Below are 25404 nucleotides of genomic sequence, written 5' to 3'. Positions count from 1 at the left end.
TCGCTTTTTTAAATGTCGCATTTTTCATGCATGCAACTTTACTACCAGTGAACAGAGAACAAAAATTGCATCTGCCTTTATGAATAGTGCATTAGCTTATTGTAAATTATTGAACCTAGTCATTCATATGAATCTTTTTTGGACAGTTCACGTAAATTAATGATTCATAAAGATTATTTCATTGTTAACTGTTTATTCATTCTATTCATTCAAATGAATTGTTTGTTTGGACAGTCCATGTAAATTAATGATTCAGAAAAGATGATTCACAAATTAGTCTATTCTCAAGTTAATATATATATTTTCAAATATTTACATAATGTTTTTGTTTAGTATTATGATTTTGACTCAGATTTATAAAATAGGATGTATTCATTAGCTATATTTAGCTTAGATGTAATAGATTTACTGTAATCTAATTAGTTTATTCAAGAAAAAAAATCTGATTAAATTATAAATTAAAAACAGTTCATGGATAATTGGATATTTAAAAAATACATTTTGTCCCCTTAAAGTGTAGTTAGCTTTAGTGTTTCTAAATACTTTTTTAAAAGGGTAACTTGAAAACTACTTGATGTGTATCTTGTAGCTCGGCAAGCCATGTTCCCGAGTGGCTTCCCCGACACAGCTTCTTTGAATAAATATTGAGTGGAGGTTATTTCAAATAGCAGGTTGAGAGACACCGTTTCCATGAAGAGCCGTTCTCACAGCACTTAAAGAACCTACATGCAATGCAAGCAGATCAAGTCTTTTATTTATAATATAGCACACTGCTGGACACCTAGGTGACTTCCATTTCTAAGGTGAGTAAATTGGCACTCCATAGACAGGTCGGGGTGTCAAGAAGGCACCTACTGAGGAGAGCTGCCTTCCCTGGACCTGCTGGCTTCTAACTCCTCTCATATTCGCACCCTTTTATTTTCCCTCAGGCCTGTAAAGATGCTCATCTCTGCACTAGAGTACCTGAAACTGGGTCAGGGCTCTCCTCCCGTTTCATCTCATGTCCTCTGTACTGCACTGTCTTAATTGATTCTCCCAGTATCTGGGGTGTTGAAGTGCACCACTAAAATAAAAGTTAGCTGCGTGAAGAGAGCGCTTCTTTTTCACGAGAGGGCCTAATTAGCATACAGGGCCTGAGGTAGTTTGTCGATGGCCTCGTCAGTATGTCTTGGGAGTTTTCTAGGATGAACTGAATGGCTCCATCTCCCCCAAAATAAACCGGCTCATTGTCTGACATGTAGCCCATTTGAGAGTTCTATTTTCATAAGTGTTGCATTCATTTTGCCCAGCTTCTCGGGAGAACGGCATCTCAGCAAGGCGGCGGAGTGACTGGGAACCTTCACTGGTGTAGATGTCTTTCAGGCTGTATTTTCAGTTGACAAATTGCACCGGTCTTTCCCTGAGTTCAGAGCCAGGGGAAATCAAACAGCTGCAGAGAGATAGATCATGCATAATATCATGTCCCTTTATTCGCAGAAACATTGTCCTCGACAAAAGCGTTAGCCAGCTTTGTATTTAGTAGACTTCACATTCATTATCACTCATCAGTTACTCATGCATTTAAAAGGGTGATATGCTGAGTGATAAAAGGATGGTATTAATTTTAGTGCTTTTTGTTTTGTTTTGTTTTTCCATTTATAATGCTTTCATTGTGTTTTGCACTCAAGAACATATTCAAAGAAATCGTTCACTCAAAAATGAAAATCTGTCATTGTTTACTCACCTTCATGTCATTCTTAACATGCATGATTTTCTTTTTCTTTTTTTTGTAAAACACTAAAGAAGAATCTAGCTCCAAAAATGACCAATAAACAACTCATAAGTAGTTCATAAAATTTGTTTGAGGATAAGGCTGAAAGTTATTATTCAGTAATAATCTTCAAACACAGATTTTTAAATGTTGTTCTTTGTGTAAAATGTTATCATTTGTTCAAATGTATTTGTAACCTATCACAATGCACAAAATTTTAATATGCATATTTTACTGAATGAGATTTAAGCAAAATTGGAGTGAATTGTGTCAGAATTTTAATTGATTTTTGAAATTATTATTTTAAATTTACATAACCATATGAAAAAGTAATTGTTGAATAAACTTCATATAACCCAGATTGCTCGTCTGATGGCAGATGGAGTATTCTGAAGATGACTTTCATACCTTTTATGGACCTTGACACTGTTATTTACTTGACAGTCTATGGGACAGTCTCAAGCCTCCCGGTTTTCATCCAAAATATCTTAAATTGTGTTCCGAAGACGAACGGAGCTTTTACGTATCCAGAACGACATGGGGGTAATTGATTAATGACAAAATTTTCATTTTGGGGTGGAGTATCCCTTTAATGGTACAGCCCCATTATTTTTGTTAAAAACAACAACAACAACAACAACAAGTGTGTTTATGCTTGGACAGTCATATGTTAAATGTATTTTCTATTTCTTAAGATCAATAAATATTTGAGTTTTAATTATATGACCCCTTATACATTTTTGAAAGATATTGTAATATTTGTAAATCATGTTGATTGAAACATTAATGAACAAATGCACTATTCTAATGGCTGGACAGTCACAATGTTCATGGTTTTTGTCCATTAAAAAAAAAAAAAAAAAAAAAAAACAACAACAACAAAAACAAAAACAAATACCACCTGTCCACTAGTTGTTACGTAATAAAATGTAATTAATTTTAGGGTGACTGCTTGGGCATTTAATTAGACTGCTATGGTAAAATATTCACCTTGCTTTGCTCTTTTGCTCTCATTAGACCTATCCTTTATTACCTTTGATGATTCCCCCTTTGCATCTTTCTTTCATTAGTTGCCTATTGCTTTAATGAGGGCATTTCTCTCTTTATTCTGATACAGAGACTCACAGTAATTTGCACATCTTAAAGGCACAGTTCTTACTGTTGGAAGTTCAACAAAAAATGGCTTCAGAAAATAACAACGCCCTCCTTATCCTTCTGTGTTGGATTTGTACAGATGTTCAAAGGCACAAAACTTTCCTGTAGGCTCACAGCTAATTCTTGAGGGAAAAAGCTGGGCTGTTTTATCAGGTGCCGACTCTATGGTTAAAGGTGTGATTATCGGAAATGCTGGCTTTCAACCATCCACGTCTCTCCCACCTTGAGTACCACAGCTGCTGCAGGTGCCCACAGAAATGCAGCAATATTGACTGCAGAGAGTTTGGAACTGTTTTCTCATTTTGGCATGTGACAAGAAATTGACAATTGATTCAAAACAATTTGTACCTAGTACACAGATTGGATTCCGCCACTTACAAAAAGACTGAGTGGAAAAATGCACCGGTCGGAACCACTGCATAATTGATGAGTCTTATCACGTTCATTAACATACATTCTGCAGCTTGCATTCTGCATTATTGATGCGAGGACATTGTTCTGCATGGCAGACCTGTGAGACTTTTGACAGACGAGTCAATATGCTCTGATGGCCGCAGTAGTGCACTTTGATTACCGTGGAGAAAATATTGCACCTTTGTTTACGCAACAGTCAGCCAGAAAACAATAAAATAGCAAACACAATAAAACAAATATGATTAGTTCATAGATCTGGTAAATTACTATTTTGTTAGCTAAAGATATTAGTTTGTGATATATAATGAGTGTACTTTGTCTGTTAATTTAATCAGTCTCATTTAAATACATTTATTAAAAATAAAATCCACAATTTATTGCTTTTTGGAAAGATCATGGTAATCGTATAATTGTATCATCAAAATAAATTTAGCCTTAACTAAATTAAATTGGAGAATGGATTGTGTAATGAGTATGTGGCTTGTCAAGAGGCTCTCAGAGAGATACATTGGAACACTTCAGTGAAAATATTGAGGAAAATGTCAAATCCAAAATAAATTCAAAGCCATAGTACATAGTATTTCTAGTGTAAGTGTGCATGATTTCTACCAGGAGGTCCTAACTGGTGGGCTGTGACCCAAACGTGAGTTGCAGAACAATTCTGGGAAATAAAAACATGCTAAATGCAAATTCTAAAATGCAACTAACCATATAATTGTACATAGATTAGGGTAACAAAGCATAAGAGGTAGAAAATGCTGTCAAAGGAAATCCTATTGTATTTTGATGCAAATTCATCTGTTACAGTATAGTGTATACTGGTGAATCACACTTCTACTGTTGTTCATCCATTATGCAGCAGTTTCCATACAATGACAGTCCATGCTGACAGTCATTTTTTTCTTTTTCCTTTTCTAAAAAACATAAACTACATAAAAGTGGTGCATATGACTCATGCACTAGATTCTGAGTCTTCTGAAGGCATGCAGTAGCTTTGAGTGTGGAACAGACAAAGATGGATTTGTTATTTATTGGTAAGTTTCTCATTCATAAAAGCTAACTGGTGCATCAATTCCTAAATAGTAATGGTTTTGTGACTTTTGCAGGTTTTATGGAGGTAAATTTAAGATTTTTTAAAGACTTTTTTAAGACCAAGTGAAATTTTAAGGAATAAACTTTCCACCAATCTCCAATACTTTTTAATTCATTTTACAAAAAATAGCTCATTGATAGATACTGTGCTTTCCGATCACACTGCAAAAAATGTGATGTTCTTCATCAGTATTTTAGTCATTTTCTAGTACAAATGTCTAAAGATTCTTAAAAGGTTAGTTCACCCAAAAATGAAAATTAGGCTGAGATTTACTCACCCCCTGAGGCATCCTAGGTGTATATGACTTTCTTTTTTCAGACGAATCCAGTCGGAGTTATATTAAAATTGTCTTTGATCTTTCAAGCTGTATCATTGCAGTCAGCGTGTGTTGCATTGCTTCAGTCCAAAAAAAGTTAAATAAAAAGCGCCCTTCCATAAAAAAAAAGTGTCTCACACAGCTCCGGGGGGTGAACAAAGGCCTCCTCTTTCGACTTGATGTGTTTTTGTATGGGGTTAGCATTGCGTATGCGCCGGTGAGTCTTGTGAGAACCAGCATTTGTTTACAGGATCAAAAGAAGCAAAGTTTCCTTACTTTAGCAAAGGAAAACCAGTCTCCTTTTGGCTTATATCGAAATCCTCCGACATTCTTCTTTACAAATTCTTGTTTTGTACTTCTGATTCTTGACCGTTGTTTTGTTTTGATCTCTCCCGTGCGTTTCCACGTGCGTCACTTCTGACGCTAAAGGGTGCTTTTTATTTCATCTCTTTTGGACTGAAGCAATGCAACACGCGCTAACTGCAATGATAGAGCTTGAAAGATTAAAGACAATTTTTAATATAACTCCAACTGAAAGAAGAAAGTCATATACAGTACACATAGGATGCTTCGGGGGTGAGTAAAACGCAGCTAAATTTTCATTTTTGGGTGAACTAACCCTTTTAATCAAGATCCATATACTTGAGAAGCAAAATGACAGAAGTCTTTTATTCTGTAAAATTCATCATAATGGAGTTTGATTAAAGAAAAAAAAAAGATCTACCAGTGGACTTAGGAAAAACAACTTAATTTGAAGGGAAAACAAGTTTTCATACCATGTTGACAGATGTTCAATGTTCAGCTTGTTCAATTTCTCAGAAAATAAGATCTTTATTTTGCACCTCATGTAAATGTATCTTGATTTAAGGATATTTAGATGTTTGTATTGGAAAACAAGGCAAAAATACTGAGGAGGATATTCATTTTAGTAATGTTTGTAACATATAATGCCATGACTTTGAAATTAGGATTTTCCACTCTGATTTAAGATATTTTTTAGCATATATATATATATATATATATATATATATATATATATATATATATATATATATATACTGTATATATATGAAATAGATTTTTCATTGGACACAGTATTGAACTTATAATTGCAAAATCAAACACTGACTTATATATAAATCAGTGTTATATAACTATATATAACAATATATATTGTATACACACACTCACCGGCCACTTTATTAGGTACACCTGTTCAATTGCTTGGTAACACAAATTGCTAATCAGCCAATCACATGGCAGCAACTCAATGCAATTAGGCATCTAGATGTGGTGATCTACTGGGATTTTCATGCACAACCATCTCTAGGGTTTCGCAGAGAATGGTCCGAAAAAGAGAAAATATCCAGTGAGCGGCAGCTGTGTGGATGAAAATGCCTTGTTTGATGTCAGAGGTCAGAGGAGAATGGGCAGACTGGTTAGAGATGATAGAAAGGCAATAGTAACTCAAATAACCACTCGTTACAACCGAGGTATGCAGAATACCATCTCTGAACGCACAACACATCGAACCCTAAGCCAGATGGGCTACAGCAGTAGAAGACCACACCAGGTGCCACTCCTGTCAGCTAAGAACAGGAAACTGAGGATGCAATTCGCACAGATTCACTCAAATTTGACAACAGAAGCTTGTAAAAAACTGTCTGGTCTGATGAGTCTCAATTTCTGCTGCGACATTCAGATGGTAGGGTCAGATTTTGGCATAAACAACAGGAAAGCATAGATCCATCTTGCCTTGTCTCAACGGTTCAGGCTGCTGCTGGTGGTGTAATGGTGTAGGGGATATTTTCTTGGCACACTTTGGGCCCCTTAGTACCAATTGAGCATCGTTAAAACGCCACAGCCTACCTGAGTATTGTTGCTGACCATGTCCATCCCTTTATGACTACAGTGTACCCATCTTCTGATGGCTACTTCCAGCAGGATAATGCACCATGTCACAAAGCTCAAATCATCTCAGACTGGTTTCTTGTACATGACAATGAGTTCGCTTTACTCATATGGCCTCCACAGTCACCAGATCTCAATCCAATAGAGCAGCTTTGGGATGTGGTGGAACGGCACATTCACATCATGGATGTGCAGCCGACAAATCTGCAGAAACTGCCATCATGCCAATATGAACCAAAATCTATATATATATATATATATATATATATATATATATATATATATATATATATATATATATATATATATATATATATATATATAGAAATTCAGTGTTTTGCAGTTATATTTTTTTTACTATGTCCAAAGATGTGCAATCTTTTTCCTACAGTTGAGCACCTCTATCTTAGACCTTTGTGGTGATCTCACTGCCGCATACCTGCGGTCGAAGAGGCAGCTGCGGAGTAAATTAGTTTGTGTGTCTGGAGGTCTCTTCCTCTCTCCCTCCCTACGTTCCTGCTGTGCGTGGCTCCTCTGTAATAAGAATTACAGAGCTCCTCCTCTTTTCCCCTGCAGAACAGTTGGAGAGTGAGTGTGGAAGACAGAAAGAGAGATATGGGCATGTCAGAAAAACACATCTTCTTGATGTTGTTTCTTGTCCCCATTTGCTAGATTTTTCTGAATGTTGTGCCAATGTGTTGGGATCAGAGAGCCGACACAGCTTCCTTTTGAAGTTTAAATAGACGGTTGGTGGTTTCCCTCTTTTAGTGCCGCCAAAGTGCGCCTCAGTGTGGGTATACCATTTCCATCTGAAAACACCAGGAAAAAAATGGGCTGCATGGCTGATCGAAAATATTAATGTGGTGGTTATTCATACCGCGAGTGCTAAATGTGCTTTGAATGTAATTCCTTGCCTCTGTCATGACAAAATTGTCCTCATTTGATATTCAGCTTGAAAGCATTTTTTAGTTCTCTTTTAATAGCTAAATTTTAAAGGATGTTAAACGAGCGTTTGCTGTAATAAAACAAAGACAACTAGATATGCATTTCCTGAGTGAAATTCCACTGCTTTCAAGGAAGCAAAAGAAAAGTGCTGAAGGTTAAAGTAGGTTTAAGGTTTTAAGCTTTGATTCTGTGTTAAAGCACCAGACTTTCTTTTACGGTGTAAAAGGTCTCTACAATTGATGCTGAAAATGGACCAATAATGATTCAGTATGCAAAAAGATGTTAGAAAGAAGACCATTTGAAATTTGTATGCAAATAACTAAAGTCCAAAACAGGTGACACAACAACACCATATTTTAAACCAGGCTGATTTTAGAAAGCAACAAATAATTAATAGTGTTACAAGTGATTGGATTTTTTGTTTACTCGGTTTCTGTTTCAGTGGCATCATGCTTGATACACATTACAGGATGGGTCTCATTTTTTAAGGGGGTCATATGATGTGATTTAAATTTTTCCTTTCGCTTTAGATTGTTATAAGCTCTTGGTGCATAAAGAACATCTGTACAGTTGCAAAGACTAAAGTCTCAAATCCAAAGAGATATTCTTTATAAAAGTCCACACCCTCCTAAAACGCCTAGTTTAAACATGCCCCCACATCGTTACGTCACTGTGTGGGAAGATTTGCATAACACCACCCAAATGTTCACGCAAAGAAAGAAGGCGTAACTTTTATTCTCGCTGTAGTATTGTTGCTGCCGCCATGTTGTGGAGACGCTGTGTTTCGTTGTGAAAACGAAACTACTTTGTTTGGCCTTCCAAAATATCCGCTTCGTCATGCCTAGATCTCATCCGTGCTGGTCGCTGAGGAAATACATCAACTTTGCGCTGTGGATCGCCGGATCGGCTTTCACCGCGGACAAAGCGGAGTCCAGCACGGGATCGTCACGTGTCCTCCGTCGAATCCGCCAGTGGTGCCGTTCTCAAGTCCGCTGGCCGTTCCTCACTCAAGCCTGCAGTATGTGACGCTGTCTGACACATTTTATAGAGGACTGTTTCCTGAACCTGCAGACTAGCCTACAATGGGTCTGTGCTCAAAGGCTGTTCTATAAAGTGGAGCCGTTCCAACATTGCAAGGACAGTCTGGCGCTTCTGACTCACAGCCTGTAAGTACATGTTTTATATTTAAAGAATTTGCCAATGATGATTCAAACGTGAGTTTTGAGCAGTGTAGTTTGTCGTTTCTCTGATCACAAATGCAGACATGGTTTTATGGTTACGCGGCACGATATGCAACGTGTAAAAACACAGTCATTATAATCAGTAATTATGTCCCCACTGGATGCAACAAATGCCTCGTTTGTAATGGGTTTTATTGGTTTTGTCTGGTCGTGCCAGGACACAGCATCACAGTATAGCCAGGGGCGTAACATTTTCGTCACATGCTTGAGGTATTCAGCCAATCACAATGCACTGGATAGCTGGCCAATCAGCATACACCTTGCTTTTCAGAACCATGAGCTTTGTAAAAATTGACGTGTTTCAGAAAGGCGGGGCATAGAGGAGAAACAATAATGTACATTATGTGGAAAATAATGTGTTTTTTGAACCTTAAACCGCATAAACACATTGCATTACAACAAATACACAACATAATGTTCTTTTTAGCAACATCATATGACCCTTTAATATTAGTTGAACTGATAATGAACAATATATATTTTTATGCCATTTATTAAACTTTTTAAATGTTAGTTATTAAAAATGGTAATGTTCACAGTACATTATCTAATGTAAATTGATTGGTTTTGGTTTTGATTTTAGTAATGTATTAGTAAATGCTGACATTAACTAAGATTAGTAAATGCTTTAGATGTATATTTTATTGTTAGCTCATGTTAACTAATGTTGTTAACTAATGTTAGCTACTGAAACCTTATTGTAAAGTGTTAGCAATATCTCTTTAGCAGTTTATATATTCACTGTGGACTGACAAAATTGCATGCGTTAGGTTAGAAAATATCTTTACATTTATCTTGTTCAAATAATTTTGCCCTGCAAAACAAGATAAAATACTTATTTTTATTTTGTTTAATTTAATTTATATGTTATGTTATGTTATGTTATGTTATGTTATGTGTTATGTTATGTTTAGAAGAAGATAAAGAAAAATATAAATTTATCAAAAATAATAACAGGCCCAAGAACTCTATGATCTAACCACAGTATGCCCTCTTTTTCTGTTTGTTGTCAGCAATATTATTTGTTAGTGCGAGGCAAAAACTGTTTCATTGCTAGGATGTGCTGTCAATGTGCTATTAGACAACAAAGAAAAAAAGTCACACGCAGTGCACGGATATTATGACCTAGCATGCAAAGTCAGCATTAACATGATGATTCCAACACAGGCAGGTGTTGTTATCAGTGCAAAGGTTAAGGGAATGTGAAATGACATTTATCTAGTTCCCTATAGGATCTCACACCCAACCTTTAGATATCTGTTTATTCTCGGCCATGACTGGCCTCAGCAAATACGTGGCAATATTGCTGTGTGTGTTTGTGCTTTGTGGAGGTCCCACAGCTGTCTCTGACATTTTGCAGCTGTAAGATATCTGGTTATTCGCTCCAGTCCAAATGTGCTCTGGAAGATATTTACAGCTTTAATTTTGTCGGTTGACCGTTTTCAATCTTTCTGGAGGAAAAAAGATCAGAATATTCAATTTGAGCATGGTAGTGTTCCTCTCCTCTTATGAAATGTCATACTGTCATCATGTGTTTGGCCTTAAAGTTCAAACTTTCAATGAATCTGATGGCATTTGTGTGGCTAGAAACATACTTAGTGCAAGTCGTCAAATTGCATTCTCATTTTTGCCTCAAGGGTAGCAATAGCAGACATTAGTGCACACTGTCTACAGTCGGATTTCTCTTTCCCTTACAGGCCAGCTTCTGTCAACAGTTCTATTTCTGTGGGAAAACAAAAATATACATTATACGGAAATGTTGACTTCAGCTAAAATTTTTATTAAACATTAAAAGGTAAAGTAAAATTAAAGTGAAATGTGAAATACATCAAGCTCAAGATTCAACAGTAAATTTAATAATATTTAATATTTTATCAAATTTGGTCCATCCTTCTGAAAAGGGATTAGATTAAGCAATTTAGATTAAGATAAACCGTATGCATGATTTGTATATATGGATAAAAAAAAACTGTATAGTCTGTCTTAAAATGCAGCAATAAATTTGAATAGATTTAATATTTAAAAAATCTTTCTTTAAAGGGTTGGTACAAGAAAGTTTTGTTGAGCAATTTAGTTAAAGATAAACTATCTATAGGGCTCATAATGCAAATGTATACATAAAAATACAATTAAAATGTATGACTCATTTATCATGCTTAAAATGCAAAAATAAATGTAATAATGTTTCATATTTTTTTAATTCAGCCCATATTTCTGAAACAGGTTGAGTTAAAAGAGAACCTTGTTTAGCAATTTCGTTAAAGATAAACTGTCTACAGTAAATGCAAATTTATGTAAAAATATGAAATTTAAATATAGTAGAAAATTACAAATCTGGCTTAAAATACAACAATAAATTTGACAATTTACTATTTTATCAAATTTATACCATTTAACTGAAACAGGTTGGTTTAAAGACAATCTTTTTGAACACTTTTGTTAAATCTAATAAATTTATGAATACAAAATTTTAATGTAGTCCTTAAATGTAATTGAATGTAGCAGAATAAAAGTTTGTGTTTACATAATATATGTGCATGTACTGTGTATAGAGTATTTATATGTATACAGTATATAAATACACACACACACGTATATATTTAAGTGTGTTTGCTAAGCATTTCTGTTTAGCTGTAGCATACGTAGAGTTTGTTTCTGACCCTACAGTTGTGTGTGTGTTCTGATTAGTTGCTTGAAATGCAGTCTCTAAGCTTTTTCCAGATCGTGGCATCCCACATTCAAGTTCTATCTTTGTCTTTTGGTGGGGTGCAAGCCCCATGGTACTCACTAGCAGCCAGCTAGTAAAATATTAAGTGCCTCTGCTTCTTATCTTCATACAGTGTGTGGTTGTGAGTCCACTGTATTCTAGGAAGAGTGCACAAAGAAATCTGCACGGCTGAAAGACCTGTCAGCCAATCACAAGACAGCAATAATGCCCCTTAAGGTCAGCAAGTCAACAAAATGCTTATCGTGGCAACATTTTAATGCCTGGGCCAAAAACTTTATGTGATATTTGCCTAAATCAGCAAGGGAGCCTTAGGGAACTCTCAAACGAACAATATTTCCTGACGTGCTCTCTTGATCCCAAAGCTAATTTCAGTTGTAGGCTGTACAGTTATCTGGATGTGATAATATGCTTTGTTATTCCACTAATGTGATGGAAAAGTTGACAAAGCTTTGTGATTTGTCATGTTGTGTTTATCTCATTGGTGTTTCAATTTGACTGAGTCTCTTTAGGCCTTGAGTCAACCAGGTGATTTTCAGATAGAGGAAACTGATGTTTAAAATACATTGGATTATGCGGTTTCAAATTCCGTGATTTAATTATTTAGGTCTCAGGCACAATGAGTAAACAGCTCAACTAAGATCAATAAAACCTGCACCTACACGATAATGTTTGAATGTCATTTAAAAAACAAACAAACAAAAAAACATTTTGGTCATTTTTCATACCAGAAGAATATACGAAATAATATTTTAGGACCATCAATTCTGGAACATCCATTTTCATTATATATTTAAAAAAAAATAATTAAACTGATGCAAAGTGACACTATATAGATATTTGTAATATTAGGAAAGGTTTCTATTTCAAATAAATTCTTCTTTTCATCAAAGAATCCTGAAAAAATATCAGGATTTCAACCCAAAATATTAAGCATCACAGCAATTTTTAACTTCGCTAATAATAAGAAATGTTTCTTGAGCACATCAGCATATTAGCATTCTTTCTTAATGATTGTGACAGAAAATTACAGAAATTACAAAAAAAACCTTTTACTACAACATTTAATTATGTTGTACACATGCTTTGAACATACTTTGAATTAATAAATGTATGCACACACACACACACACACACACACACACACACACACAATACACACACAATACATACATACAGATTTTTATAAAGGACCTTTTTTTTCTGTAATAAATTAAAATATCAATTTGGAAGGAAACTATAGTAACAAATAAATAATTTGAAAATTCTTAAAAATAGTCTTCAATTCCTTTTAATTGTGTGTGTATATATATATATATATATATATATATATATATATATAAATAATTAAAGGAACCATTTATGGTCCTTTACTATAATTAAAGGACCATACATGAACACCTTCTTTAGGTAATCTTTCCAGTCTAACCTTGGACAATTTTACTGAGAATTCAAACCAATTTCATAACTGGCCTTTGTAAGTATTGATGGGAATAACTAAGTCAATTGTACAGCTCCTAATAAAATTATTATTTTTTTTTTCATTTTGCCATCAGTCTCTTCACGGTGTGTTTCAATGTCTCTATCTTCTCCTCTCTACTAATCACACACACTTTATTTGTTAAACCCCCTATATCTTCCCAAAAACAAAAAGAAGAATCATTGGTTGAGCTTTGAATTGAAAATAGGTCTGACCTTAGCCTGCCTGATTCACTCTACATTGATTAAGCTGAATTTGCAGTGAATGATCAGGTCCAAATTACTTCTCCACTCAAAAGGGTGTGCATTAAACCCACCATGTCACCTTCAGTCTTCTTACAAAGGATCTGTTCACAGAAAAAGAGCCCTTCCATGCCACCTCCTCCCATTATGGCCCACATCTCTCCTGTTTCTAGAAGAGATGGGAAAGAGATTATTCCTGTAAGATCAATTACAGTTCTAACTGACTGAATGGTGTCAGCCCAACATGCTTAAAGAAGCAGAGACATGAGGTACTATAAAAAAGAAAGGCGTGAATGGCACGTGTGGGCGCGGTGTGATCCAAATTCTGCAGCCTTATTCGCACGTGATATTCCCCAAGACTGTGCAGATGGGTTAATTTGATCAACAATATGTACGCCGTAAAAACATTCCCAGTGAGACTGCAATTTTTGCTTCTAATTTTGCAGTGCACGATAAGTAATTGTCCTTTCACAACAGCAATAGCTTTGCATTAAGAGTTTTTTGTAGGTGGAGTCTGATATAAGCTTCCAAATATGTAAAGCATTATTAGAAACAGATAATATCTCATTAGCGCTATTTATAATTGCCATAGCTAATATTTCATTGAGCACACACTTGAGTATGTTATCAGATAGGATATGAGGAACAATACCATTTCTCTGCGGCACACTGCACCAGCAAAGATTTATTAGCCTGTTGCTAAGTGGAGGCTCCCTTGGGCAGCCTGCAGACTAAAGGTTGGTATTCTACAGTATGCATACTAGCGCTACACACTTGGATTGTTATTAAGAATAGAGTGCTGTAGGGTTACTGAAAATGGAAATACCTTTTAATAAGTGCACTTAGAACAGCTAAATATTATTGGCAGTTCACGAATTTCCTGTACAAATCTCTTTAAACTGCTATGTAGAGATAGCAAGAAGCGCTAAGGTGCTGTTTTGTTTTTTTTCTTGCGTGTGATTCTTTTGTTTGTCATCGACATTACTGTGTTTTGAGAAAAGCAACAAATGACAGCATTATCCAGCATGCAACCCAATGTATGCACCTGGTTGTTGGCTAATTTGTAGGATTGTGGCAGTACCTTGAGTGCTTACTTGTGCCAGTATGTGGACGTTGTTTTGACAGTCTTTCCTTGAAATAAACTTATATAGATAAGTTGATATATTGATTATTGCGACAGAGCTACTATTCCCTACGTTATGAGGATCAAATGTCCCCACAAGATAGTAATACCAGTAATTTTTGACCTTGTGGGGACATTTTTCTTCGTCCCCATGAGAAAACCAAGAAGTTTTTTGAAAATCTAAAAATGCAGTAAGTTTTGTGTGAGGATATAGGTTTAGGGGATAGAAAATACAGTTTGTACAGTAGAAGAAAACATTATGCCTATGGAATGTCCCCATAAAACATGGAAACCCACTGTGTGTGTATATGTGTAGATTACCATTACCATATCTATATAATTTGGTATTTACTTGGTGCTTCATAGTAATTCAAAGTATACTATGGTGATAACACATGGTTTTGTGCAAAAAATCAAAAGGAAAGACATTATTTTTATTATTTAGTTATTTTTCGCTGCTCAAATCGTGCTGTATTACCATGCAGCTTTTTGTTAAATATCACTGATCCCAGCTAAAGACTTCAACAGCCAGTGATCAATTTTTTTCAGTCTAAAAACACACAAATGATAAAGGTGGTGTTAATTCTACCACTTTAATGGTATATTAACAGGCAAAAGCATGTGAACTTCAAATCAAGTTTCAACATTTCAATAATTCTGAATGTTCTAATTAATACAGCAAACTGTTTCTAGCACTCCAGATCTGAAATAACTCAACATTACCTCAAATAGAACAAAAATGTGTAATTGCTTGTATCCACTATCGTTTCCAAGCCTATTGCTGATAGAAACTCTCAGCACTTATTATATCTCCATTACATCCTCAGACAGCCATGCAGTGTCAATTAACTTTAACTAATGAATTAAATTAACTTCTGTGGTAGGGCTGACACTCCCCGCAAATCACAGCAATGATCGCAGATCATGCTGACAGCTTCATATGGGTCAACAGCCATCTAACAAGCATGCCTTCGCCTTAAAAATCGAATCGATTTATTAACAACCAGTGTTGGGGAAGTTACTTGGTACTGTAGCTACTGAACTTAAGCTATAGTCAAGATAAACACAAAGACATTTTAACATTATTGTTTTTTTTAGGGGTATATATAGCTGAGTTTGGAACATTGCTACTTTTAGTTAGTGACGCCCCAACACTGTTAACAACACCTAAAGGTAAATCATTCAAGACAAACACCTTTGAATCTAGGCTGTGTTCCATCTCTCACGTGTTTGGCAATGTTTTCCTTAGCTGAGAGCGTGGGAGAGTGGAACATGTGCTTCAAGCCTTACCGTGGCCTCTCAAACTAACTTCTTTTCCCAGAGGAAGGATTCCCCAGTTCACTCTTTAATATCAAAGCACATTTGCCAACATTGAAAAAGCATTTCAGAGTCACTGCAGAGGCCCTGTTGTAATTCTTTGAAGTGTCTGTGCACTGGAGGAGAAGTGTGGAGCCAGCGTATAGTGTAATAATAGGGGAGGAGGTGGGAAGAGAGGATGAGATAAGAAAAAATGATAGAATGAGAGCAGGTCAGTAAGACTTACAAAGGAATAAAAGAGAATTTCTATCACCTTGTAAATAAGTGAGGTGAACCAAACAGTGCCAAAATAGATTTGCTGGGATCAAGGCTGGAAAATAATTGCTTATACTCAGTGCTGGACTAAGTAAACACATATCAAGTACTTGAGTAAAAGTACAGATAGCTACGTATAATAAAATATTACTCCAGTAAAAGTAAAAGTACTCCTTTTTCAATTTTACTAAAGTGAAAGTACAAAAGTATTCAACTTTTTATGTACTTAAGTAAAAAAGTACTGATAGATTTATTTTGCAATTTTAGATAGGCTACTCAATTGAAATTTATATTAGCACATTTTTTTAATAATCCTGCTGCTCAAAATACCTGGGATTTTCCCAAAATAACCACTATATTGAGTCAAGATATATTTTTGTTGTTGATATGGACTACGTTGATGAGAGTGATGTAGTGATGTTCACTGTGAAGCTTACACTGCGATGTACCTGAGAGAAAAAAGATTTGACCATCTGATCTTCACCAGTAACACAAAAGTGTTTTAAAGCTTGTTGTTTCACAGAGCATAACAGTTATATATGATATGAGAATAAGGCCTGAAGTTAGGAAGAACATTTTAAGGAAAATATAATTATAATAATATAATAATATTTTTTTCTTCTCAAACCTTGTCTGTGGTGTAAAAACACCCCTGGCCCAATGCCCCCAGATACTGTATACTGTAGTTACCATGTTCTGAACATCACATCCTTTCTTTTTCCCTCAGATGTAATCTATCTAGATGGTTGAATAAAAATATTTGGACTTTATATCTAAAAATTACCTCAACATAGCACCAGCATGTTAGCTAGACAGTTAGCATCAGCTAACAATACAGTATTTACTTATTTTCAGTATGGTTATGAATAAACATTCATATCTGTCTACTCGGCTAGTTAATTCAAACAATATAAAAATGTACACTGTTGATAAACAATATAAAAACAGACGTCACATACGGCTATATGCAGCATTTTAATAAAACTGTACCTACCTAAAACATGTCTTGATGTGTCTGCATTCAAGCATTTCAGTGGGCTTAAATAGATCACCCTTTTATTTTTTGTATTTTTTTTTTTTTTACACAGCAGATTTAATTCACAAACAACTGATATTTTTGACCTAAATATGATTTTCAGTTTCAATAATTATTCCTAAAATTCGACATTAGTAACTTACTTTTAGCAGCATCAGTCGCGCGTGCACTCACAAGATCTCCCAGGTTGCGAATTCAGTTCACTAGAGACTCTAGTCTCCAGTCTAGGAACGGTTCATTTGAATCAGTGAGTCGACTCAAGAACAGCTGCAATCGAATAATTCTAATTCGTGAATGAATCATTTGGTGCGATTTGTGAACCGATTTAAAAGGTTCATTGAAAAGAATCAGTTCATTCTTGAATCAGACACCGCTTCTGTGTGTCGGAGCATACAATAAATTACAAATACTAAAAAAATGTACTTAAATACAGTAACAGCTAAAAGTAAAAGTTACTCAAAATAAAACTACTAGTAAATAAAAATTTACTTAAGTACAGTAAAGCTACTCCGTTACTGTCCACTGCTTAAACTGCATCCATGTTTAAAGACATGCACAGTATTTTTATGAAAGTATAAAAAACCATGCTTAACTGTGCATTTAGTGATCATTTAAAAATATACAGCACTGTACATAAAGAGCAATATAAAGGGAGATTTTAAATGTATAACTGCCAAAATAATAGATGCATATGAAATGGCAGAGAAAATATATCTTCAGTGTGCTGGAGGAGGTGAAAACAACCCAAGCAGTGAATCATGATGGTGCATGATAACGATAATGTGTAGGCATTAAAAATATGTCTAGATTAATTTGGCGTATTTGCCACTCGCCCTCAAAGCAAAATTTCTGTTCAGAAGAATCAGCAACTCAAATATATGCACATGCATACTAAAATCACAGAAAACTAATGGAATATTCCAGTATGTAAATTTTAACCCAATTAGGCAACAATTAGGGGAGTAATGATAACAGCAACTGTCAAAGTTGTTTAAAGCAACTCAACCCACATCAAGATCAGTGTCATACAAATTAAATCTCATTTCTTAAAGTAATTAATGACCCCGAGGTTGCCAAAATAACTATTAATTCCAAGAACTTAAATATCCTGCAGTGACCATTGTGGCAGAATATTAAAGGGTCTGCCTTTTGTCAGTATATGGTGTGTGCAGAACAATTTTCATCAACCAAACTCATTTGCTTTATCAGAGCTCATCATTTCTGATGGGGGAAAACAAAAACAGCACATTACATAGATAATTCTCTCTTGCTGGATAGGAGCTCTTCATTGGAATGCAGCTCCTTCATTCAGGATGTTGAAAAGAGACATGTGGGAGCCAAAGCATATTTCTCTCGACCTTGGGAGCCCATAGCAATGTTTTAAATTCAAACTATAGAGAGGAAGAGAGAGGGAGCATGTTAGAAAAAGCAAGTGGGTTTTCAGTAAGAAGCTGTTTTCAGTAAGATGCTGCAAAGGAAAGTTTAAGGAAAAGAACATAAGCGCTGCAATGCCCATACTGATACAGAATCATCTGACTGTATTGCCATTCTGTGGTGCTTACTCATTCCTTTTTTCCTATCTATTTTCCAGGAAGGCTCACAGTTTGGTGAAGCTTTGTGTTCACAGCACAAGACCCCCAACCCCCTCCACTAGGAGACAGGGACGACTGGAAACCTAGAGGGAACAAGGGACCAAAGACGTACGGTTAACCTTTAATCTCATCAAAGGACTCTAGAGGAAGTTCCTTGACAGGAAATAAAGTGGATTAATGCAGAACTGCTGCTTAAAGAACCTGATGAGCATTCCAATCAATTACAAATTTAGTGACATAACTATGAACTTTAAAAGATTGTGCCCTGTCAAAGGGTGTCTCCATTGACCTGTCAACTCAGTTGTGACACATCTCAGATCCAAAAATAGACACATTTTGGTTGAAACCGGCTTGCTACAATGTTTTCAGCCATGGGCAAAATGGTTGGATGGACCAACTTTCTCTGTCAGGGCTCAGCATTGCTTCTTCTCTACCTCTTCCTGACTGCTTTGGCTGCGAAGCCCAAAGGTCCAGGCCACACGCATCTAAACTCTATCCGGATTGATGGGGACATTTCACTGGGCGGTCTGTTTCCAGTTCACGCCCGTGGTCATGAGGGCAAACCCTGTGGTGAGCTAAAAAAGGAAAAGGGAATCCATCGTCTGGAAGCTATGCTCTTTGCTCTGGACCGCATCAATAATGACCACGAACTGCTCCCAAATATCACCCTGGGTGCCCGCATTCTGGACACATGCTCGCGGGACACACACGCTCTGGAGCAGTCTCTCACTTTTGTCCAGGCCCTCATAGAAAAGGACGGCACGGATGTGAAATGCCAAGGTGGAGGATCGCCCATCATTACCAAGCCAGAAAGGGTGGTGGGCGTCATTGGAGCGTCGTCTAGTTCCGTGTCTATAATGGTGGCGAATATCCTCCGCCTGTTTAAGGTAAACAGCATAATCATTATTTTATTTTTTATTCATTTATTTTTTGTGTGTGGATTTGGATTGAACTTGATCATGATTTACTTGCCTGCTTCCCAGTTTTAACTTAATTTTCATTCTGGTCCAAGCTGGTTTTGTGAGTCAAAACCTAGTGAGTCAAAGAATATGTTGATGAAAGGAATAACAGTTTTGAAAGCTTTAATATCCTTATGTGCTATTGTATTATAAAGTAATAAAACTATAAATAATAATAATAATAATAATTAAATCTAACTGATAAATTAAACAATTTTTTTTTTTTACAGATTATTAAACAGAAAATAATAAACAATGAATATACATGATTAAATATGATATAATAATCAATTATTGATTAAATGATGTTTTATTTGTTTTATTATTGGTTAAAGTTTGATCTGTTACAGTTTCCATTTCATTCAGAATAAAATGGCTTGAATTTAATGACAATGACATGACAAGATTAGCCTGTTTATTAAATTGAAATGGCATTTTAACAAAAAAAGACATAACACATGACTAAAAGAAAACAACCATTTAAAAAATCTAAATGAACAATGTTGCAAACATTAAGCCATGTAGATGTTGATCTTTCTGATCATAGAGGTCTTGCTGCTTTAAGTAAAGTACCACCGGACCAGATTCAAAAACAAAACATGATAGCTGGTCTTTTTACAGGATTGAAGTGAATATGCTGATGTGTGAGATGTTGCATCTGTATCTTTCTTCCTCTGCCATTTGGTCTTCTCCTTTGGTAAGCTGAGTGGATAGCAGTGTCCCAGTGAATGTATAATTAATAAGAAAGCAATCTGGGGGTTCTTACATCCACTTAGTCATGACCAAACAAAGTCAGTAGCATTCCTCAACTCATTCTGTGCAAATTGCGAGGCTCCTATTTGATAATGTAAACATGGCCTATTTCTAAACAAATGTTAACAGAATATTTACTGCAATAAATGGATGAAGTTGAGCTAAAGAGATTTCCGAATTAGGATACAACACTTCCAGTCTTCAAGATCTGATTCTTTTCAGTGTTATGTTACATTGTTATGGAGGTAGGTAATTCTTCATCTTGATGAATGTTTAACGGCACACTTTCACACTTTGATGATCACCTCGGCAGAGAATCTGAATATGCAAATAAAATTGTTTTGTACCCGCGATTCAGTTAACATGCATTATGGGATGCAGATATTAAATGTGGATTATGGGTTTAGCATGATGTATTGTAGCATGTTTCATATATGTAATGCATGAATTGTTAATTGAATCTGTGAATTGTTAACATCAACATGATAATAAGAGTTAGTATAGTTCAAGGCTAACCATTAAATAAGCTCTTTAGGACCCTCTGCATGCATCCGTTTATGTAGTCTTCAGTCTAAGTTAACAAATATCTCTCCCTTTTGCAGGGGACCATGGTTATGGTCGAACAATTTGAGTATGGAGATCAGATTTGCATATGTTCATAAAGCAAGTATATGAATAATGCAGGACTCCATGTTTAGCTCAGAATAACACTGACCTGGCGTCAGCAAGGCCAATTCTCATTCATTCCTCAGCCAGGCCACCCAAAGACAGATGCCCAACGTTTAATATATATTTACCCTCTGAAATGCCGACTACATGGTGCCATTCATCAGTCAGAGAGTTGTGATCAAAGACAGATCGCAGGCAGAGGAAACTATGCAGTGGTGCGTGGAGATGACAGGCCTCGAGCATGAGTGCTGATATAAGCTCATTTAAAGCTCACAGCAAAAACACTGCCGTTATTGAGAAAAAGAGGCAGCAGGTGCTGTGACAGGGCAACTGGGGAGTCCTCGCTGCGGGTGGAGCTCGTTTGCTCATAAATTCACTGAGCGCTTTTGTGCAAACCCTCTTAGGATTTTCAGCTGAACAGTACAATGATCTTTAGATCAGATGTACACACTACAGCTATTTTAGCCTTGCCCACCTCAGCTGTGGTAAATGAAGATGCACCTCACCACACTGTCATGCACTCAATGCATAAATGCCTCAGTTCCTCCTAGTCATTGCAATTTCCTCTACTCTTGTACAACATGTACTCATTGCATCCAGAGCCATTTTACCGGAAGCCTCAGCTGAAGTTGAAGCTGACGTAATCTTTTTATAATCCACTTAGATAATGGTCAGCTTTGACCATCAAAGTATAATGTGTAAAAAAAAGGACCGGTAAGAGGGATGTTTTCATTTGACTGAGAAATGTTGGATTAGACTGAGTCTTAGCTGACAAAAAAATTGCACCATGGTATTATTACCATGGTATTTTGGGCATGTACCGTAGTAATATCATGGTCTTCTTTGAAGTACCAGGGCGTGTAATCATTCAGTACTGTGGTACATACAAAGTTTCTTTAAGGCAAGTCAGTCCTTGGCAGTATGTTAGGTAATGGAGGTACAGTTCTGATCTACTTAAATGGGAAAAGAGTGAAATTTCCACAGCTGCTTTTCAAGACAAAATCTGAAAACTTTGATATAAAATTGTTTTCTTTAGCTGAACCTTTGCTAAAAATGTATTTTTACATAATGGCTAGTGTAAAAGTGATACTGCTTTTATACAGCAGTTCAAAATACAAAAACTTAAATTCTATTTTAAACACAATACAGCCAGCTACTTTGTCAATTTTTTCTCAGCTAAAGAAATGATTCAATGACTTTCTCATAAATAAATTCACTTGATGTGTCTCATTTCAAAGGCTGTGCCCTCCAGAGTTTGCATTTTTCAGCCAGATAAGCCACCTAAGATGGTTTATTTCAGAAAAAAATAAAACAACAACAACAACAACAACAACAAAACATTACACTACATTACAGTAATTACGCCTCACAACAAATATCAGTCTATTTTTTATTGATTGCTTTTCTGAAACGTGACATGTCACCACCTACTGGCATAATGATTTAACTTGCAGAATGAGTCACTGAAAAATTCAAACAGTGACATAAACAGTGAAAACTCACAGTTCTGTTGGACTGTAAATCAATACCCTTGGAATGCTGACTGTCCAATCAAATTTAAATCCAGAAACACCTGTTGTATAGAATGTGATGAGTGCATTAAAAGACATTAATTCACATATTTTCATGATTGATTCTAAATATAAATACGGCCAAGTCATTTTCTATCATTTTTAATCAGACGTTTTAATATAGTGCCATAAAAAATGTTGTAATAGTGAGGGGCTAGGAAAGTCTTGAACAACGACAACTCCTCCTTATATTGTCTCAGTGTATTTATCAAAGAACCATGGAATCATTATCTGATACCATCACTGTACCACCACAGTACTTGTGCGATAGGAGCCTGTATACATTACAGAGTAAAAAACTGTAAATATCTGCCACATCTGCTCAAAGAACTGATGTATGCTTACCCAAGGCAGTAAAATAACTTGTGCATCAGCAAAAAGCATTTTTGCTCCAGATATTCTCACTGAATTTAACATGCTCTCTGACCAGATGCAGCTATTGGCCTTTCGCTTGCTTTTCGCTAGTCTTCAATTATGGAATCCGAAGCACTGAGAAACCGGAAAAATGCATAGTTGCATTGCATACGCAAATTCACATCCATACACACACTCAACCATCTCCCACCACCTCAAACACACACACACACACACACACACACACACACACACACACACACACACACACACACACACACACACACACACACACACACACACACACACACACACACACACACACACACAAGCACCAGGGAAAAAGAAAACTCCATACTCTTGCAAGAACACCCTGCTTAAGATGTAAGGTCTGCCACCTGCATGCAGTTTAGGGGGTTAACAAAAAGCACTTTCCCTAGCATAGATTTGGCAGTCCTGAGCTTTTCATGATTAATATTTCACATCAGCATTACATAACAGTAGCTAGAAGCAGCAAATTACCCTTCCTCAACATCTATGTATTGAAAAATCCAACAGCACATTCAGAGTACAGGCTGGAGTTAGAAAGAAAAAGCAACTGTTGTTTGGAGTTTTGTGAAATTTGCCAGCATAATTTAACTAACAAGAGAGTTGCTCCGTCAAACTCACAGCTGTCATAAATGTTACAGGCATATCCTTTTGCCATCTCTTATTGCTAATATAAAATGGAAGCTTGTTTTGGATTAATCACTGATTTTTCTGTGCCAAAAAGAATTGAAATGAAACTATCCAAAGCATTTTGGATTTGTGAAATGTTTACCAGCACTGATAATGTTTTAGCTATTACAGAGTCTCTTACTTTCATGGCTATAAAGCAAAACTACCCCACTATCTTAGTAATAACCAAAAAGGCTTTTAAAATTTATGTGATGGCAGAACATCAGAATTTATTTATTTATTTTTGCCCAGGGTTCACAGCTACGGTATTAAACAATATCAGACTATTTTATTTTAGTGATAATATTGTGCAAATTTGACTCAAAATATGGCATAGCTATTATTTATTTATTTTTTGGGGTGTTGAAGTCAACATAAAAATCTAAATGTACCCCATGTACTTTCCTAATCCACATTCCTGTTCCTGTTGTGCATGGTTCCAAAGCAAAACTAATTTCAGAATGTAATAACAAGTTTTACGCTGTCATATTTTTCAGCCCCTCCCCACCAACGACGTCCAAGACCAGTTTTTGCAATTTATTTAGCAAGTCCAATAGATAAAATAAGGCCCCACCCAACATTTATTCTTGTTGAGCATCCCATTTAACTCACAAATGCATGGTTTGCTAATGGCATTTCATGTTGACATTAACAGAAGATCTTTACTTTCAATCCAAAAAAGGTCAATGGTTTCAAAACATTTTCAGGGTGATAATTAGCCTTAATTAATTACAACAATCATTGCCAGCATGCACTGAGTTTTGTATTCACGTACATCACTGATCAATGTTGTTGTGCTTTCAGCAGGCTGTGAATGTTTATGCCCCATGGTTTGTAGCTGCGCCTGTAATTTAGCTATTAAATTGGAGGGGAATGTAATTGTCTGCAGAGTTTTTACACCTCCATTTTAAACCCTCATTCCCACCCAGACACTTTGAGGAGGACAGTCGATTCATGATATAAACTCTCTCAGTGGTTGTTTTGTCTGTCTGGATGTTTGATTGTATTAGCGCCAGTGAGTTATAAAGAGTTTCAGAGAGCCATGGAAGGGTCGCTATAACAATTGTTAACACTCACTCTTAAATTGGCCTGTTTACACTGCCATCTCACTGTCCGTTTCCACTCAAATGTCTGACATATTGCTCTGTTTTCCTCCATCTTATCGTTCCTTTGTGTTCTTAAGTCTTTCTGTCTAGGATTCTGACCTGGCTGCTCTCACCAAGTAACTTCAGAAATCACTGCTGATGGCTATATTTGAAGTGATGTTGGAAGAGGAAGCAAAAAATAACAATTTTAAAGAGAAACTAAGAAAAGCAATTAGATCTTCCAGCACGGTTCACCTGTTTGTTTCAGTGAGGTAATCTCTCAGCATTTAAACCCTAAAGGTGAAGCGTGTAATTTCTTTGGCGACAAGATGGAACTGTTTTTCACCAAGTTTGCCGAACACTTCCCCTGACTGCCATTGGTTAAAACAAGAGGATAACCACAACCCAATCCATAAAACTAGTGTTGCTGGGAGGTTGAGATTGTTTAACTGGAAAATGTTTTCATAGCATCACAGTATTTAGACTTTTCTTATTTTTTTTTTTTTAAGGGGAAATCAACCTATTGAAGGTATACATCTAGGTGTCTTGGTTTATATTAGGCTGGAAAGTTGAAAGTATTTAAAAAAAATCTTTAAAGTTTGCAATCAAATACAATTCTTATTTAATGTTCAGGGAGGCACTGCTATGCATTTATGGAAACTTAATTCTTATTTACTCAAATCAAATGTGCAAAGCTACAT

At 35.9% G+C, this 25404-nt stretch overlaps 1 protein-coding gene across 2 annotated transcripts in view; it reads left to right on the top strand.

Moving 5' to 3' along the window:
* LOC109095028 (metabotropic glutamate receptor 4-like) overlaps positions 1-25404 on the top strand; it is a 157384-nt gene that overhangs the window by 26165 nt on the left and 105815 nt on the right. For both annotated transcript variants that reach the window (XM_042758816.1, XM_042758817.1), the window contains exon 2: positions 18595-19482. In XM_042758816.1, the coding sequence (XP_042614750.1) occupies positions 18955-19482 (528 nt within the window). In that variant the 5' untranslated portion in view covers positions 18595-18954. The remainder of the gene's footprint in view (positions 1-18594; positions 19483-25404) is intronic.

The sequence above is a fragment of the Cyprinus carpio genome, chromosome A6, assembly GCF_018340385.1.
Source record: "Cyprinus carpio isolate SPL01 chromosome A6, ASM1834038v1, whole genome shotgun sequence".
In the NCBI taxonomy this organism is placed as follows: domain Eukaryota; kingdom Metazoa; phylum Chordata; class Actinopteri; order Cypriniformes; family Cyprinidae; genus Cyprinus; species Cyprinus carpio.
The sequence above is the reverse complement of the archived record's forward strand: the minus strand, read 5'-3'. Positions and strand labels throughout refer to the sequence as shown.